At 44.9% G+C, this 16,873-nt stretch overlaps 1 protein-coding gene across 3 annotated transcripts in view; it reads left to right on the top strand.

Annotated features, from left to right (window-relative positions):
• LOC126283469 (uncharacterized) overlaps positions 1-16,873 on the top strand; it is a 379,338-nt gene that overhangs the window by 308,354 nt on the left and 54,111 nt on the right. For all 3 annotated transcript variants that reach the window (XM_049982274.1, XM_049982273.1, XM_049982275.1), the window contains one exon: positions 15,201-15,293. In XM_049982274.1, the coding sequence (XP_049838231.1) occupies positions 15,201-15,293 (93 nt within the window). The remainder of the gene's footprint in view (positions 1-15,200; positions 15,294-16,873) is intronic.

Genomic DNA, 16,873 nt, shown 5'->3' with positions numbered 1-16,873 from the left:
CCAAACGTCTTGGTCATATATTGGGCCATATATTTTACGTAGCACCTCTCTCTCCCATATGCTAAGGATCCTTTCCTCATTTACAGTCACCGGCCGCGGTGGCTGTGCGGTTCTAGGCGCTTCAGTCCGGAACCGCGGGACTGCTACGGTCGCAGTTTCGAATCCTGCCTGGGGCATGGATGTGTGTGATGTCCTTAGGTTAGTTAGGTTTAAGTAGTTCTAGGAGACTCATGACCTCAGCAGTTAAGTCCCATAGTGCTCAGAGCCATTTTCATTTACAGTCATCGTCCAGGTTTTGGCACCATATGTAACAACTGGTCTTATAATTGTTTTGTAAATGAGGATTTTGCATTTTCGCGATAGAAGCGAACTCCTAAGCATCTGTAACGCGGCAAAGTCGCGAAAGCGTTACGGAGATGATAGATAAACTCCAGTGGAAGACTGTGCAGGAGAGACGCTCTGTACGGGCTTTTGTCGCACTTTCGAGAACAGTATATTGCTCCATCCTACGTACATCTCGCGAAGGGTCCATGAGGATAAAATCAGAGAGATTAGAGCCCACACAGAGGCATACTGACAATCTTTTTTTTTTCCACGAACAATACGAGACTGGAATAGAAGGGAGAACCGATAGAGGTATTCAATGTACCCTCCGACACACACCGTCGGGTGACTTTCTGAGATGTAGATATACCTTTTTGGGTTAGCACATTTATTTCCATTTCCACCGTCGTCTCTTCACTACAGTTTATTGCAGCGGAAAACGCTTACTTGCGTGTGCAGTGTACAGTGTAGGTCTTTCCGACAAATCTTTACACCTTGTTGACGTAGTGGGATAGGGCTACTAGTCCCTTGCATTGCGTTCTTTCTAACATTTCATGTCCTGTCACAGACAGGTGTTTAGAAAGCAGCTAAAATTTCGGACTCTACAGGCTCTGAAAACGTATATCGCCTGTCGATGTCTCCTGAAAGAGGGGACTAAACGGTAGGTAGATATCTTTAAATCGACGCCTAAATGCCAAAAACCATTTGTGTGCAATCTTCAACTCTTCCTCTATCACTGCGTCAAAATACCCGCGAGTCAGTCTTTGGATCTTTTTATACCCTCTGAAGACATTAACAGCATCTTGCTCTCCCAAATGTGACACTCTCAGTTCCCCAAAACAATGCCTAAACTTATTTTATGCGCTCCCTGTCATTCGACAGGTCGACGAATGTTGGCTTTCCGTGCTTTAGATTACTCTTGCGTAGTAATTACCTATTGCCGTAAAAGAAACGCTACTGGAGGCTGAAATTTGATTACATCGTGACAGCCTCGGTGGTACAGTTAGGAGGAAAAAATATCCACCGTTCATTTCCAGGTTGTTAATTTGGTTTTGCCCCCAGTAGAAGCATATGTTTACACCCAACGTAACTGTATTAACGCAAGTGAGGAAGGAGCTGTCAATCTGTCATCTCCTCCTTGCTATTCACTTATCAGCTTATTTCTGGATCACTTGGTTTAGCAGATGCTTCTTCGCACATAACGTCTGTACTCGTACTTCCAGTCCTTCGGTTTAGCGGACAAACATGCACGCCAAAGAAGAAAAGAAACTTCCGGTCGCCTGAAGCACGAAACGGCGGAGAGAAAGACTATTTGAGCCTTCGAAGACTGGGCGCTTTCAGTAGAAGAAAACAGCTGTTTCTAACAGGGAAAGAGCAGATTGGATATGGAACGACGTGACTTCGCATCTACATCAACCTCTACTTGGTCGAGATGCTAGAACGTGTTTGGCAGACATCTAACTACTACGTTCCACTACTGAAATTAATTTGCCGAACCACTGATGTTAACGAAACGTGTTGGAACTCTTCAGATCGTTTTCTGCTTGTTGTGGTTCAAATGTTGTACCGTAACTACAGTTTGCAAGTTTACACGGCCGTTGTGCGCACATCCTCAGAAGTCACCGTACTTCATATTGATGACAAAGAGTATTACTGTCTGAAGAAAACTGGCCAAAGACGAATATCGCAGCCATACGGTATCAGTGTTTGTTCGAGACGGGGAAATTATGGAGTCAACTCATAAAGATGCATTTGAACCTTTATTTCTCATGTGGTGAAAACACGTCCTGGGTGCAGAACTGATTTGATCGCTTTATTGGTTCATGGCGCGTGTTTCGTCTAATATGAGGCGTCTTCAGATTGACCAGTATAGCGTTGGTAAGCGGGTTTTGACTGTCACGACTGAGGCATCGCCAAGAGAGACTGCCCTCCTCGTATAAAGTACAATAAATTTCATGTATTATGTTAATTGCGTTAAAAGCAATTGTGCAACCAACATTGTTGTTTTCACCATATTCTGCATGCTGGTTGCACATGCCATAAAGTGGAAATTCTTTATTTTTGATATAACGCTCAGCCACAGCCGTACTGCAATGGACTCTATAATTTTTAGTGCGTTTCATCGTTTTCGTTCTTCTCGATTTGTCGGAAGAGTGGCGTTGTTCAAATCCCCAACGGGCTTGTGTAAATCACAGACTTGTACACGACCCGTTTCCATGCTCGTTCGTATCAAATCTGAGCTGTTTCGATTGCAGTGACTTGCATCTACATTTATACTCTGCAAGACAACTTATGACCTATGCTATCATTATTATTGTCCCCTCCTCTCTTCCATTCGCGGATGGTGCGAGGGAAGGACTGCCGATAAACTTCCGTATGAACTCTTAATTTCTCTGAGTTTTTTCGTCTTAGTCATTTCGGAAGACACATGTAGGACGAAGAGTAGCCGAATATTCTTCGAACGTAATGCTCTCGGGATGTCAATAGTAACCCCCAGAGTGATAGACAACGCCTCAGTTGTAACGTATGCAACTGCAGTTAGTCGAGCGTCGTCGTACCGCTCTCTCGCCAGCTAAACGATCCCATGACGAAACATTCAGCGCTTCATTGGATCTCACTTATCTCTTGGCAAAGATCTCACACTGGTGAAGAATATTCACGAACTGGACCGGCAAATGTTTTGAAAGTCACTTCTTTCGTGGATGAATTACACTTCCTTATTTTTCATCCACTGAATCTCAGCCTGGCGTCAACTCTTCCTTTTTTGCGGTCAGTTTGCTCTAGGTCGCTCCGGAAGAATACTGGGTATTTTACGTTAGTTACTGATCGATTGATTCGTTTCTCCGATAGCGTGATTGAACAGTAACGGATCTCTTCGCCTATTGACTCGCACTATGTTACATTTATTTATCCTCAGGGTCAGCTGTCAGCCTTGGAACAATCATCAATGCGCTGAAGATCTTCCTGCATTTGCAGTCTTTTGGTGTTGCAGCCCTTCTACAGAGAAGCGGCATTGCCTGAAATAGAAACCTCACAGAGTTTCCGACATTATCAAAAATGGCTCTGAGCTCTATGGTACTTAACTTCTGAGGTCATCAGGCCCCTAGAACGTAGAACTACTTAAACCTGACTAACCTAAGGACACCACACATGTGCCTGAGGCAGGATTCGAAGCTGCGACCGTCGCGGTCGCGCAGTTCCAGACTATAGCGCCTAGAACCGCTCGGCCACCCTGGCGGGCCCGACATTATCCAACAGATGATTTATATGAGGTGTTACGCTGTTACAGGCACAAATGAAAGGAACGGTATGGAACAGTGAATCAAGCAGATAATCCTTACGTCCACAAACCAATTTTTTCACCCATGTGGCTCCATCTTCTGTCCAGGCGACACATTGGTCGTATGTAACTTCATTACCTGCACCATAAACTAATCGACTAATTGGATGGTGTTCCTAGTGGTGAAATTTTGCGTACGAGATACTGTTCCTGCCCTCTTTGATGTGGCTGTTCAGTAATACGTTGCACAAACATTCGACAACAAATGTGTCGGTCGTGGCAAGGCAGTACTAAGGCGTCCCACCACGAACTGGTGTAGATATGAGCAATCAAATACAGTGATACGTAAACGGGCAGAATACGTCGGTGCGATTGCTAGCGCCTATATAAGACAAGTGTCTGGCGCAGTTGTTAGATCGGTTACTGCTGCTACAATGTCATGTTATCAAGATTTAAGTGAGTTTGAACGTGGTAATACAGTCGGCGCACGAGAGATGGGACACGGCATCTCCGAGGTAGCGATGAAGTGGGGATTTTCCCGTAAGACCATTTCACTAGTGTACCGTGAATATCAGGAATCTGGAAAATATCAAATCTCCGACATCGCTGCAGCCGGAAATGGTCCTGCAAGAACGGTACCAACCGTTCAACGTGACACAATTGCAACTCGCCCGCAAATTGCTTTTTGCGGACCATTCAACGAAACCTCATCGATATGGGCTTATTGTGCCGAAGGCTCACTCGTGTTCCCTTGATGATTCCACGACAAAAGCTTTACGCCTCGCCTGGGCCCATCAACATCGAAGTTGGACTATTTGATGACTGGAAACATGTTGCCTGGTCGGACGAATGTCGTTTCAGATTGTGTCGAGCGGATGGAAGTGTGCGGATATGGAGACAACCTCATGAATCCAAAGGCCCTGCATGTCAGCAGGGTATTGTTCAAGCTGGTGGAGGCTCTGTAATGGTGTGGAGCGTGTGCGTTATACGTCTAGATACGACTCTGACAGGTGAGGCGTATGTAAGCATCCTGTCTGATCACCCTCATCTATTCATGTCCATTGTGCATTCCGACCGGACTTGGGCAATTCCAGCAGGACAATGCGCCACCTCGCACGTCCAGAATTAATACAGAGTGGCTCCAGGAACACTCTTCAGAGTCTAAACACTTCCGCTGGCCACCAGACTCCCCAAACATGAGCATAGCTGGGATATTTTGCAACGTCTATTGAGAAAATATCTGCGCCCCCTCGTTCCTTACCGATTTATGGACAGCCCTGCAGGATTCATGGTGTCAATTCCCTCCAGTACTACTTCAGACATTAGTCTAGTCCATGCCACGTCGTGTTGCGGCACTTCTGCGTGCTCGCGGAGCCCATGCACGAAATTAGGCAGGTGTACCAGTTCCTTTGGCTCTTCGGTGTATAATAGTCATTTTAGGATGTGCCAGGAGGAGTGATCAGGTTTCAGGAATTTGACAGGGCGATCATTCGAAGCAAAAAACAAAAAATCAGTCAACATGGGCTATAAAAGTTCGTACCTTAAAACTATGAGCAGTTCTTCGTAATCGATAGTGTGAAACATATCTTCCACTGAAAGTTCTTTTGCTTTCTCTGTTTTGGGAGGAGTTCGCATGGACCAAAACAAGAAAAAAATGTCTAGTGAACAATTTAAGAGCTATAAGCACTTTTCAGCAAGAAGAGATGTGTTTCACGATAGGGAAGATGAAGGAAAACTCATTGCTCTGTAGCGATGCATTATAGAGCCCATGTCTATTACAGTTTTTTGCTCCGAATGGTCGTTCCTGTCATATTCCTGAATACTATTCATTATTTCCGGGACACCCTCCATGTTTTAAATAGCAGTGGCTCTCCCTATGGGATACTATAGAAATTACCTTTACATCTGTCACTTTCATCCTGTTACGAATAATACATTTAGTTCTCCATCTTTGAAAATGGCAACGGCCTTGCCGCAGTGTTTACACCGGTTCCCGTGAGATCACCAGAAGTTAAGCGCTGTCGGGCGTGGCCGGCACTTGGATGGGTGACCATCCGGCCGCCATTTTTCGGGGTGCACTCAGCCTCGTGATTCCAATTGAGGAGCTACTCGACCGACTAGTATCGACTCCGGTCAAAGAAAACCATCATAACGACCGGGAGAGCGGTGTGCTGACCACACGCCCCTCCTATCCGCATCCTCAGCTAAGGATGATACGGCGGTCGGCTGGTCCCGATGGGCCACCTGTGGCCTGCAGACGGAGTGCAAAAACTCTTTGAAAATGCTGAATCCAGTCACAACTACTCGGCAAGCTCGAGTGTTGTACACTGCACATTAGTGCGGATCAATGACTGACGTGAAACCCCAGTCTTTCTTCCAGTCTTCTCCCGCCTGTCAGCACTGAGATAGAGTTAAAACAAAACACTCTTGCACTGTACTTCGACGCGCAAGCGCTGTCGTTTGTAGTGACTGTAGCAAACCGCCGGAGGCGGTGTGACAAGACGAGAGAATGCGCCGCACGCAACACGTCCGCCGGCCCGCGCTCCCCTTTGCGGTGGCCGTGTGTTGTGGGAAACCTCAGCCGGGCCACGAGTTCCGCTCGGCTGCCGCTGCTACCGACCACGGCGCCGAGGAGCGCTGCAGCAAAACTGCCAGCGGCGGCATTTCTTTCGCGGAGCAGAAGCGTCGCAGGCTTTGCTCCTCTGGGCCCAGATGACAGCTGGCCGGGTGGCGGCAGCCGCTCGACGCGCTCGTTTTGTCGGTGCACGACTTTCTCCGCTGCGCTCTACGGGAAATTATGCGGCTAAACAGCCATAGCCGACACGGAACCGCTGAAAAGCGTCAACACAGCACCGGAAAACAATTGAAACAAATGTTAATAACAAAAAAATATTAAAGCCGTGTTGACTGTCAAAACCATGGAAAAGATTTTGAGAGACCGCAACCAGTCACAAATTTATATTATTTAATGCTTTGCGTGACACGTGGGCCGAAATGGAGTATAGTATTACAGGAAAAACAAAACTGTACCTTACCTCGGAACAGATGAGTGCCGCGCGGGATTAGCCGAGCGGTCTGTGGCGATGCAGTCATGGACTGTGCGCCTGATCCCGGCGGAGGTTCGAGTCCTCCCTCGGGCATGGGTGTGTGTGTTTGTCCTTAGGATAATTTAGGTTAAGTAGTGTGTAAGCTGAGGGACTGATGACCTTTTTTAAGTCCCATAAGATTTCACACACATTCGATTCGAACAAATGAGGCCGCAACCACTACACCAGTCATTCAACAGGTAACTGAAGCGTACTTGCATTGGTAGTCCAGGCTCTCATGACCTCCAGTGTTGACAACACAACTCCTTTAACTTCCAGTATGGGACACAAAGGCAAGCTGAAAGAGAGAGAGACAGGGAGAGAAGTGATACATACGTACGTATGATAAAGCCCTGCTCTCAAAAATAGGTCATGAATCAGTAAGCTTGAGGCTGGAAGAAACTCTTAGCGAAAGCTGTTGTTTTAGAAATGATTAAATTTCCGATCAGTTTGTTTATAAGGGATGCCACACGCTTTTTATTGGCAAAACACGAGAAACTGCACAGTTACATTCCGCTTTATATAGTCACAAATACTTTCCAATCTTCAACACAATAATTAACTGCGAATTTCTGTAATTACACTCACACTGCTCTTATCTAGACATTGTAAGTTAAGTCTTATCTGATACCGCGACGGACATGTCCGTCCTCGGAGACTGCCGAACGAGCTCCCAAGCACGTGATCCCGCGTTCGATTCCCGGCGGGGTCAGGGATTTTCACCTGCCTCGAGATGACTGGGTGTTTGTGTTGTCCTCATCATTTCATCATCATTCATGGAAGTGGCGAGATCGGACTGAGCAGTGGTTGGGAATTTGTACGGGCGCTGATAACCGCGCAGTTGAGCGCCTCAAAAACCAAATATCCTCCGAACGAGCTCTGGTCTTAGAGCCGAACCACCTCGCCCGCCATCCAAGTTAGGCGCGACCCGAAGATCACGGAAGTGCTTCGTCTGCCTGTTCCTGTTGTAGTTGTTTATTATTCTGCTGGTTATTAATACCAGTGAAATAATGAAATGATAGCTCGCTACTGACAGATGCTTTAATTTGAAATTCAAGTAAATACGCTGTTTAACTTCTCAAATATTAATAACAGAAGATTACCATTTTGGCGCGCAACTTCCGAACGCAGCACCCAATCGCGGAGAAGGACCACAATTTAGGCGGTCTTCCTCACAATACCCGTAGCGAACAAACCATCTGTCATCGGTACCTCACACCACGTTACGTCATCTTTGCCACAGATGCCTTCTCAACTGCTCTAAAAAGAACTTCTTGTAGTCGAATATTATGGCTGCAAAGCCACAAATATTACACTACGTGTGATGCAACGGGTTAATAAAGCAAAATGTTTCGACGCACGAGCCTCCTTCAGGTCATACCAGAAACATTTTACAGCACACACACACATTGATACTAAAATTGTTCTTTACAATTTTCCTACCTGTTGTGGAGGGAATAATTACCTCGTTTGTCAAGTCTGCTGTTCACATAAACAAGTTTTCATGTCGCTCATTTTGTTTTTGTGAAACAGGTGCTAACTTGTTGTGTTTTCAGTATCGCTATGGCTCCTGTCTTGTTAACCACTTGCTAAGGACTCTTAAAGCACATCTTCACAGTCAACTCTTCTGGGCGGTAGAAACAAGACTTTGCTCAGAACAAAGATTGTTTCGATATAACTGTCCATGCCTTGGTCCTGGTGTTACCTGTCACGTCCAATGCATTCTGCGCGCCTTGTTGGCGCATCTCCGTTGCTGGTCGACGAAATACAACCTTTGTAATTCCTTAAAATAATTTGTATACTGTCGTTATTAACTTGAAACTGTCACAGCCTCTCTTCGGGTAATATATTTTGTCAACCAACATCGGAGACGTGTCAGTAAGGTCTGCAGAAGACACTGCAACTAACGGACACCACCAGGACCGACACGGCGATGTTTAAACAGACAAGCTTTCCATTCACCGGAATCTTGATTATACTGTAGAGTAGAGTTGATTGTCATGACGCGTTTTAAGTGACTTCATGTTTATAAACAGTGGTTAACAAGCCCCAAAAGGGCGTAGCATTGGATCTGTGGCACGTAAAAGCGTGGGTGCCAGCAAGCAATGTTTGTGGAGGAGGGTAGACAGAGGAACGAACTGTGACGCTTTCCGCCCTAGAACTAAATCTTGGACCCAGGTCTATACATATTGCGCATGATTAGGCGAGTCGCAACTCTCGCTGGAAACAGTCATGTCCAATAGATATCTGGGATTATGCGTACGGAGCGATCTGAAGTGAAACGAAAACAAAACTAATCGTAGGAGAGGTGGAGTCCAGGTTCATTGGAGTAATCCTCAGGATTGTACAGTCCACATACGAAAGAGGCAGCTTACAGAAACATTCAACGGACAGTTGAGTGTCTTAAGTTAAAATTGTGTCGAAATTCCCCCATTTTTGCGATCATTGCTCTGTGAGAGGACTCATCGAGACGGATAGACGACCACTCAGCTACCGGAGGCGGACATCGATTGAGGAATAATGTATTGAAATATGAAGTGGACCGACCACATGCGATCATTGTAAGTGAAGCAGATCAAACGGCTGGCTGCGATTCTTACAGGAAAACCTTCCCTGAAGTGAACCGAAAGGAGCGAGACTCGTCATAGGTGGAGAACTGAAATCATGAAATCTGTTTACTCTATTTCGTAGAGCTACATATGTGGTGGGTATTAGCTTTGGTTATCGACACACCATATCGCGTTTTTTTTTTTTATGAGCGATGTGTCAGCTGGAAGCCACCGGTCCGCCAGATTATCGTGGTAACCCACGCGCCTCGCGTGTTTGCTCGCGATAACGTAGGTAAATATCCGCGCGCTGATATACTCGTAGGTAACGGCGCGCTTTGCGTATCCTGGTGCCCGACTCTCAGACAACGTAACCAAATAACACACTGGCGCACCTAAAGGCGATATTGTTAAATTTTTGTGTAAATCTGCGTGTCGCTTAGGAACCCAAAGTAGCCGAACTACAGTCCGCAGCAGCTGGACTAAGAAACGAGGTGAGAATTTTTGATTTGCGAAAGGCTTATTATCGGTTTTCCCTCTAGTAGAATCCGTCAAACACTATATTTCGATTTACAGTAAATATATGAACAACGTGTTCACCAGTGCTATCTTTGCGATCAATAAATAATTCAGTCAACCCGAAGGCGCTACGGTCGCAGGTTCGAATCCTGCCTCGGGCATGGGTGTCTGTGATGTCCTTAGGTTAGTTAGGTTTAAGTAGTTCTAAGTTCTAGGGGACTGATGACCTCATAAGTTAAGTCCCATAGTGCTCAGAGCCATTTGAACCATCTGAGCCAACCCGAAGGTGATATCAGTACAATACTCTTTCCTACGTATGGCAATGGTACAAGAATAGTTTTGCCTTTTGTTATGTCTGAAGCACTATAACCACTGTGAAGTTGCAAGCAGACCAAGTTAAGCGTTTTGTGTAGTCAGAAAATCGAATTAAAGGTTCGGAAAATATGAGCTCAAGCTTGGTGCCTGAATAGAAAGCTACACTGTCGCCTCCACGATAACTGCTTTGATGGACTGCGGTACCACGTTGGTAAAAATCAGGAACATTCACATTAAACAATATCACGGCTAGTAGCGTTGGCAGTTGCTGATTTTGAGACGTACGATTCAGCAACATATTAGCGGCGTATGCGTCAGTAGTCATCGAGCTAAAACATCATATCACTGCTAGTGTTCCTAAAGCTCATAGTTTTCATTCAGCACAGCCAATAATAGATTATCTCGCCCTAAGGTACACCTTTCCTGAAGTTTACTGTAGTACTATTAAGTGCAACCGTATTTCGTGGCTAATGAAAAAAAAATGGTTCAAATTGCTCTGAACACTATGGGACTTAACTTCTGAGGTCACCAGTTCCCTAGATTTAGAACTACTTAAACCTAACTAACCTAAGGACATCACACACATCCATGCCCGAGGCAGGATTCGAACCTGCGACCGTAGCGGTCGCGCGGTCCCAGACTGTAGCGCCTAGAACCGCTCGTCCAGCTATTGAAAACTCTTCCTTTAATGTCAAGTGTGAAATCCATCGATCGCATTGTACAGTGAACTCTCCGGGCTAGTTAAGCTATAACTTTGCAAGTATGCATCTGCTGGATTTCCTCACAACACCGTTCAGAACAGAGGAGGGGGAAAACCATATAAGGACAAGTTATGAGGGCAGCGAGGACATAGGACAGAAATAATATGATGTGCAATTTATAGATGCCATTTTTGTATTGTAGTAGCATGAAAATAGCAAATATAGTTGCCATACCATGTACATCCTTTCCCCTTCCGTACGTAATTCATTCACACGCCTCATCGCTTTCTATTCATTTCGTGTGTCTACTTGTACACAGCGCTCTCTTTTCATATTTTAACAGATTGATGATCCCGGTATTTATACTAGTTGTAACAGTTCATATTTCCGATCCGAGTGTTTACGTATACACAACAGTGCACTGGGCGAACTCATATGTGGGAACTGCAGAGGGGACTGTTGCTGTTATTAAGGAGATAAACATCTCGCCGGAAATCGGTAACGGGCGTAATGGAATCGAGTGCAACGCTCGAGAGCCAGCCGCCACCTGCCGTATGCAAACGCCAGACCTGCGCGATGTTTTCCCATAGCAGGCGCGCCCACGCATCCCGCAAGCGGCTTGTCCGCCCAAGAAAGGAAGGACTTCCGGCGCTTGTCAGCCACTTCCGCAGACGGACGTACGCGGCTCAGACGCCGCGCTGCGCTGCTGTTCCTACTGAGCGTTGAAGTCTCCAGTTGTCGGTCTCCCCATGTTCTCGGTCTCCACAGTGGAAAAAGATATTGTCGCGATGTTTGATGGTCACATATCTATCTGTATAATTTTTTTGGATTATAAGGCATGACCTCATACAGTAGTAGTATTCAGTATTAGTTAGTCCATCTTCGGTATACGCTCGGAAGTCCATTTCTCTCGCAACTCATTGTGGATCGCCTCCGGTAAATGCTTCTGTCTCTGGTTTCTTAAAAAGTAAAACGATAAACGCTTTCACAGATGACCATCGTACAGTCTTCTACTATCGTAACTACAAGTAACAGGTAGCTGGGCTGGGTGTAGAGAAATTCGTAACTTTAGTGCAACATGAGTAACTTTTGCGCTTGTTGTACTAGTTCTGACAGCTGTCAAATGATGTGAGCGAATCACAAATAATTATTTTGCAAATCAAAGAACAAATAAGGGTATTTGCCAAGGTGGAACATAAATGACACTTGGCCCATTGAGATATTGTGTCCTTTGCAGAACTGATAATCCCATCTCTCGTGTGGAAATACATTTCAGATTTTCATGCTGGTTGTGGAACTGAACCTGTCTCATTTTGTTAGCGCTATGGCTTTCCTAACAGAGGATGCTGTTTTGAATTTCAGAGATGAAAATAATTTTAATTTAGGAATTTGACCGGTAAAGAGAGCTTGTAGTCACTAGACAGCATACCAATACGTGAGTCAAGACCCCAAATGTGTCTGCAGTGACTCAGCAAATGAGGATACATGAATGTGTCCCACAGGCGTCTTCTAACCAAAATATCGCCTCAGTTGTGCTACTGGATTCGTGATTTCGTGTCAGAAAGGTCTCAGTTCGTCGTAATAGACGGAAAGTCATCGAGTAAAACAGAAGTAATATCTGGCGTTCCCCAAGGAAGTGTTATAGGCCCTGTGTTGTTCCTGATCTATATTAACGACATTGGAGACCATCTGAGTAGCCCAATTAGATTGTTTGCAGGTGGTGCTGTCATTTACCGTCTTGTAAAGTCATCAGAGAACCAAAACGAATTGCAAAATGATTTAGATAAGATATCTGTAAGGAGCGAAAAGTGACAATTGACTCTGAATAAAGAAAAGAGTGAAGTTATTCACTTGTGTGCTAAAAGAAATCCGATAAATTTCGATTACTCGATAAGTCACACAAATCTGAAGCCTGTAAATTCAACTAAATACTTAGGGATTACAATTACAAATAACGTAAATTGGAATTATTACATAGATAATGTTACGGGCAGAGCAAACCAAAAAGACTGCGGTTCATTTGTAGAACACTTAGAAGATTGAACAGGTCTATTAAAGAGATGCTTACACCACTCTTGTCCCCCCTATTCTTTTGTATTGCTGTGCGGTGTGGGATCCACATTAGGTAGGAACTGACGGATGACACCGAAAAAGTTCAAAGAAGGGCGGCTCGTTTTGTACTATCGCGAAATAGCGGAGATAGTGCCACATACGTGATACGTGAATTGAAGTGGCAGTCATTAAACCAAAGGCGTTTTTCGTTGCAACGGGGTCTTGTCATGAAATTTTAATCGCCAGTTTTCTCCTCCGATTGCGAAAACATTCTGTTGGCAACCACCTACATGGGAAGAAATGATCATCTCGATAAAATATGACAAATCAGGGCTCGCACAGGAAAAATTTAAGTGCTCGTTTTTCCCGCGCGCCGTTCGAGAGTGGTAGGGTAGAGAGACAGATTGAAGGTGGTTCATTGAACCCGCTGTCAGGCACCTGATTGTGAATAGCAGAGTAATCACGTAGATGTAGATGATCCCGTCAGTATTTAATCCTAGCCAATTAATTCCAGTATTTGTTCTCGATAACGCAAATAGAGCACTTCAGCCTAGGTGAAATCCTAAATGTCGTTTGCACTGCACAGTTACGTAAATACTGCGCAACATGCAGTAAGACAATAGAAAATCACAGGTCTCCACTGTTGTTTATTTGTATACAAAGAACCTGCTAGAAAGAAGTTCTACATAAGAGATTATAGTAAGCGACAAATAGATAATGCGTTTTAATACCCACTGACTACATATACTCTAGCTGCAGATGAAGAGCGGTAATGCATGAAATTGGTCGGGCGATAGGTTTGAATAAATGAAAGAAAATACAAGCAGCTTTTGTGAACACTTATGTGTAAAAAATGAGCGTAATCAGAAAGTTTGTGTCAGAAATCCTTTCAGAGTTTTCCCCTGCTTTGTGGGACAATAAGATTTCGAGGCCCCAGGAGTACTAATCGAGTAGAAATGAAATCTGTGACACCCCTGTAAGAAAGAGAAATTCATGTTTGGTATGAGAGAGTAATGTAGACAAGCATTTAGAGCAATGCGTACGTGGAACGCAAGAAGAAGTATCTCGTGTCCTACTTGTTCTATAGGTCATTCAGCTGGCGAATATCTGGGCATATATGGCCTTACTGGGTTATACGTTACGCCAGCCTCGTTAGCCATACTACGAGCAAGATGCAGCACGCGTGACATTCCGCCTTCACAACCCGGTCATTAACACTGCAGTTCTACATCTATATTTAGAAAGCACAAAGAGAGGCAGTTGTTCGTCTGTAAATGACAAAGTGGTTTTACGGGGTACTACAATGCTGTTGCGTTGCACCATGCATTTAACTGAATCTGAAAACCGCATTGTCTGCAATGCATCATCTTATGAACTCTTAGGCACTGTAGTTGTTCGAAAGCATTGATGTTTTTTATTTTTAATTATTTTTTTAGTAATTACGTGTATCAGTTGAAACTAAGTCACATGGATATGGACATAATCTCTGTATATATAGCTTGACATTATGTCCATTTCCATACACGTGTATATAAAGCCATCAGGGAACATCGTCCATGGTTTACTGCTTTTCGGTACGTGATATTCGAAAAGCAAAGCTAATCAGTAATCAGCAAAGATACGTGTACAGATCAATATTTCAATAATTTGTTGTGTTTGTGTAATAAAATAAGTTACACACCTTGGGGTCGATCTTAGGGAGTGACGTGTATAACGAGGTACAGTTGTCCTCAACCCTAATGCTGATTTGAACATAGCAGTGCTGTACTAGGCACGGTTCCTCTGACAGTTGTATGCCCTTACTTTGCTCCGATCTTAGAGCTGACTTACCTAGCCAGTTACGAGGAACTGAGGCTACAGCCTAACGGTGGATCCCGAACCGAACTACAGTGTAGTGACGAAGAATCCCTACAACCTATTGAAGATTAAAGCTCAGGTATTTTTATTTATAGTCTTATTCACTTAGCTATCTACGCCACTCTGCGTAATTAAAAAGGATATAATTTAAAAAAAACGATACCCCTAATATATTTCGTCATAGCCCTTAATAATATCGGCAGATGTGATAACAAGGCTCCTGAGGTCGATCTTCAAGATGTGATGTTGAAGCAAGAATTAACATTTCGCTAGTGTAGTGGTTTTTGGATCTAGCTGACGATTCCTTCTGTGGCTGAATCAGTATCAATGGTCTCTATTGTATTCCAGTCAAGAAGGGATCATGGAACTGACGGCACCATCAGAACCAAACCTACTGAGAAGATTGTCAGCAGTAGTAAAAAATTTAAAAAAAAACTATTCGCCGACGTCAGCTTGTGTACGCCTAACCGTGTAAGCAATGTGTTTGCACAGTCTGACGCTTGCCGTCGTGTTGTTGCAGGTGCTGTGGCACCTGGACATCTTCCGACGCAGCTTCCGAGAGCTGTCCGGCCATGCGTGCATGGCGGAGTCGTGCATCTTCTGCGCTCTCAAGGTAAGCGGCGCGACTCTTTCTGCTCGCTACAACGCGCATGCGCGGCGGATGCACCCGGCTGGAGGCGGCGGAAACCACTGAGCGGCTGCTGCAAGAACTGCCTTCACGGCTCACAGAGCCCGCCGGCCTGCCGGGCTCTGCCCCTTTGTCTGGTCGACGAACAGAGAGCGGCCGTTCAGTAGCGCTGCCTCACCATCTAGGGAGCTCAGCTTTACGGCGTACACCGCCAAAATAAACACGTACCACTAGCTCATAGATCATAGAAAGTTTGGAGTGGGACACACTTGCAGATAGACGACGCGCTAAACAGAAGGGGCTGCTCACTAAATTCCGAAATCCAATCTTCATGGAGGAGGTAGAGCCTATATTATTACCACCAACTTTAAAATCGCGTAATGATCATCATTCAAAGATGGGGGAAATAAGAGCTCGTACTGAGGCGTTCAGATAGTCGTTTTTCCCTCGTGCGATCCGCGAGTGGAACAGAGAACAGAAGACGGGGGGCGGGGATTGTGACTTTGGCACGAATTGTGCCCACCGCCACACACCGATTGGTGGCTAGCGGAGTATATACGTAGATGTAGCTTCATAAACGTTACATTTACACCGCAATCATACTATCGCTGGACGCTTGCAAGACAAAGCAAGGAGACTACGGCATGACTACTTAGTGAAATGAATACAAGCTCTCTCTCTCTCTCTCTCTCTCTCTCTTGATATGAATCTTGGCAATTGAATCTCAATGTAGACAAGTGTAATGTGCTAAGAATACATAGCAAGAAAGATCCCTTATCATTCAGCTACAATATAGCAGGTCAGCAACTGGAAGCAGTTAATTCCATAAATTATCTGGGAGTACACATTAGGAGTGATTTAAAATGGAATGATCATATAAAGTTGATCGTCGGTAAAGCAGATACCAGAATGAGATTCATTGGAAGAATCCTAAAGAAATGCAATCCGAAAACAAAGGAAGTATGTTACAGTATGCTTGTTCGCCCACTGCTTGAATACTGCTCAGCAGTGTGGGATCCGTACCAGATAGGGTTGATAGAAGAGATAGAGAAGATCCAACGGAGAACAGCGCGCTTCGTTACAGGATCATTTAGTAATCGCGAAAGCGTTACGAAGATGACAGATAAACTCCAGTGGAGGACTCTGCAGGAGAGACGCTCAGTAACTCGGTACGGGCTTTTGTTAAAGTTTCGAGAACATACCTTCACCGAAGAGTCAAGCAGTATATTGCTCCCTCCTACGTATATCTCGCGAAGAGACCATGAGGATAAAATCAGAGAGATTAGAGCCCACACAGAGGCATACCGACAATCCTTCTTTCCACGAACAATACGAGACTGGAATAGAAGGGAAAACCGATAGAGGTACTAAAGGTACCCACCGCCACACATCGTCAGGTGGCTTGTGGAGTACAGATGTAGATGTAGAAGATACTACCTGTAACAAAGAGAAAGAACCCGGTAATATCCAATAACAGAGATAGTAGTTCTCTGTGGCACAACTAGGAAGCGACATGAAATGCGAAGATCACGTAAATTCAGTTTTAAAGGACGGCCAATTTAAGA

This window comes from Schistocerca gregaria, chromosome 1 (assembly GCF_023897955.1).
Source record: "Schistocerca gregaria isolate iqSchGreg1 chromosome 1, iqSchGreg1.2, whole genome shotgun sequence".
In the NCBI taxonomy this organism is placed as follows: Eukaryota; Metazoa; Arthropoda; class Insecta; order Orthoptera; family Acrididae; genus Schistocerca; species Schistocerca gregaria.
This window is presented reverse-complemented; position numbering and strand designations above follow the sequence as displayed.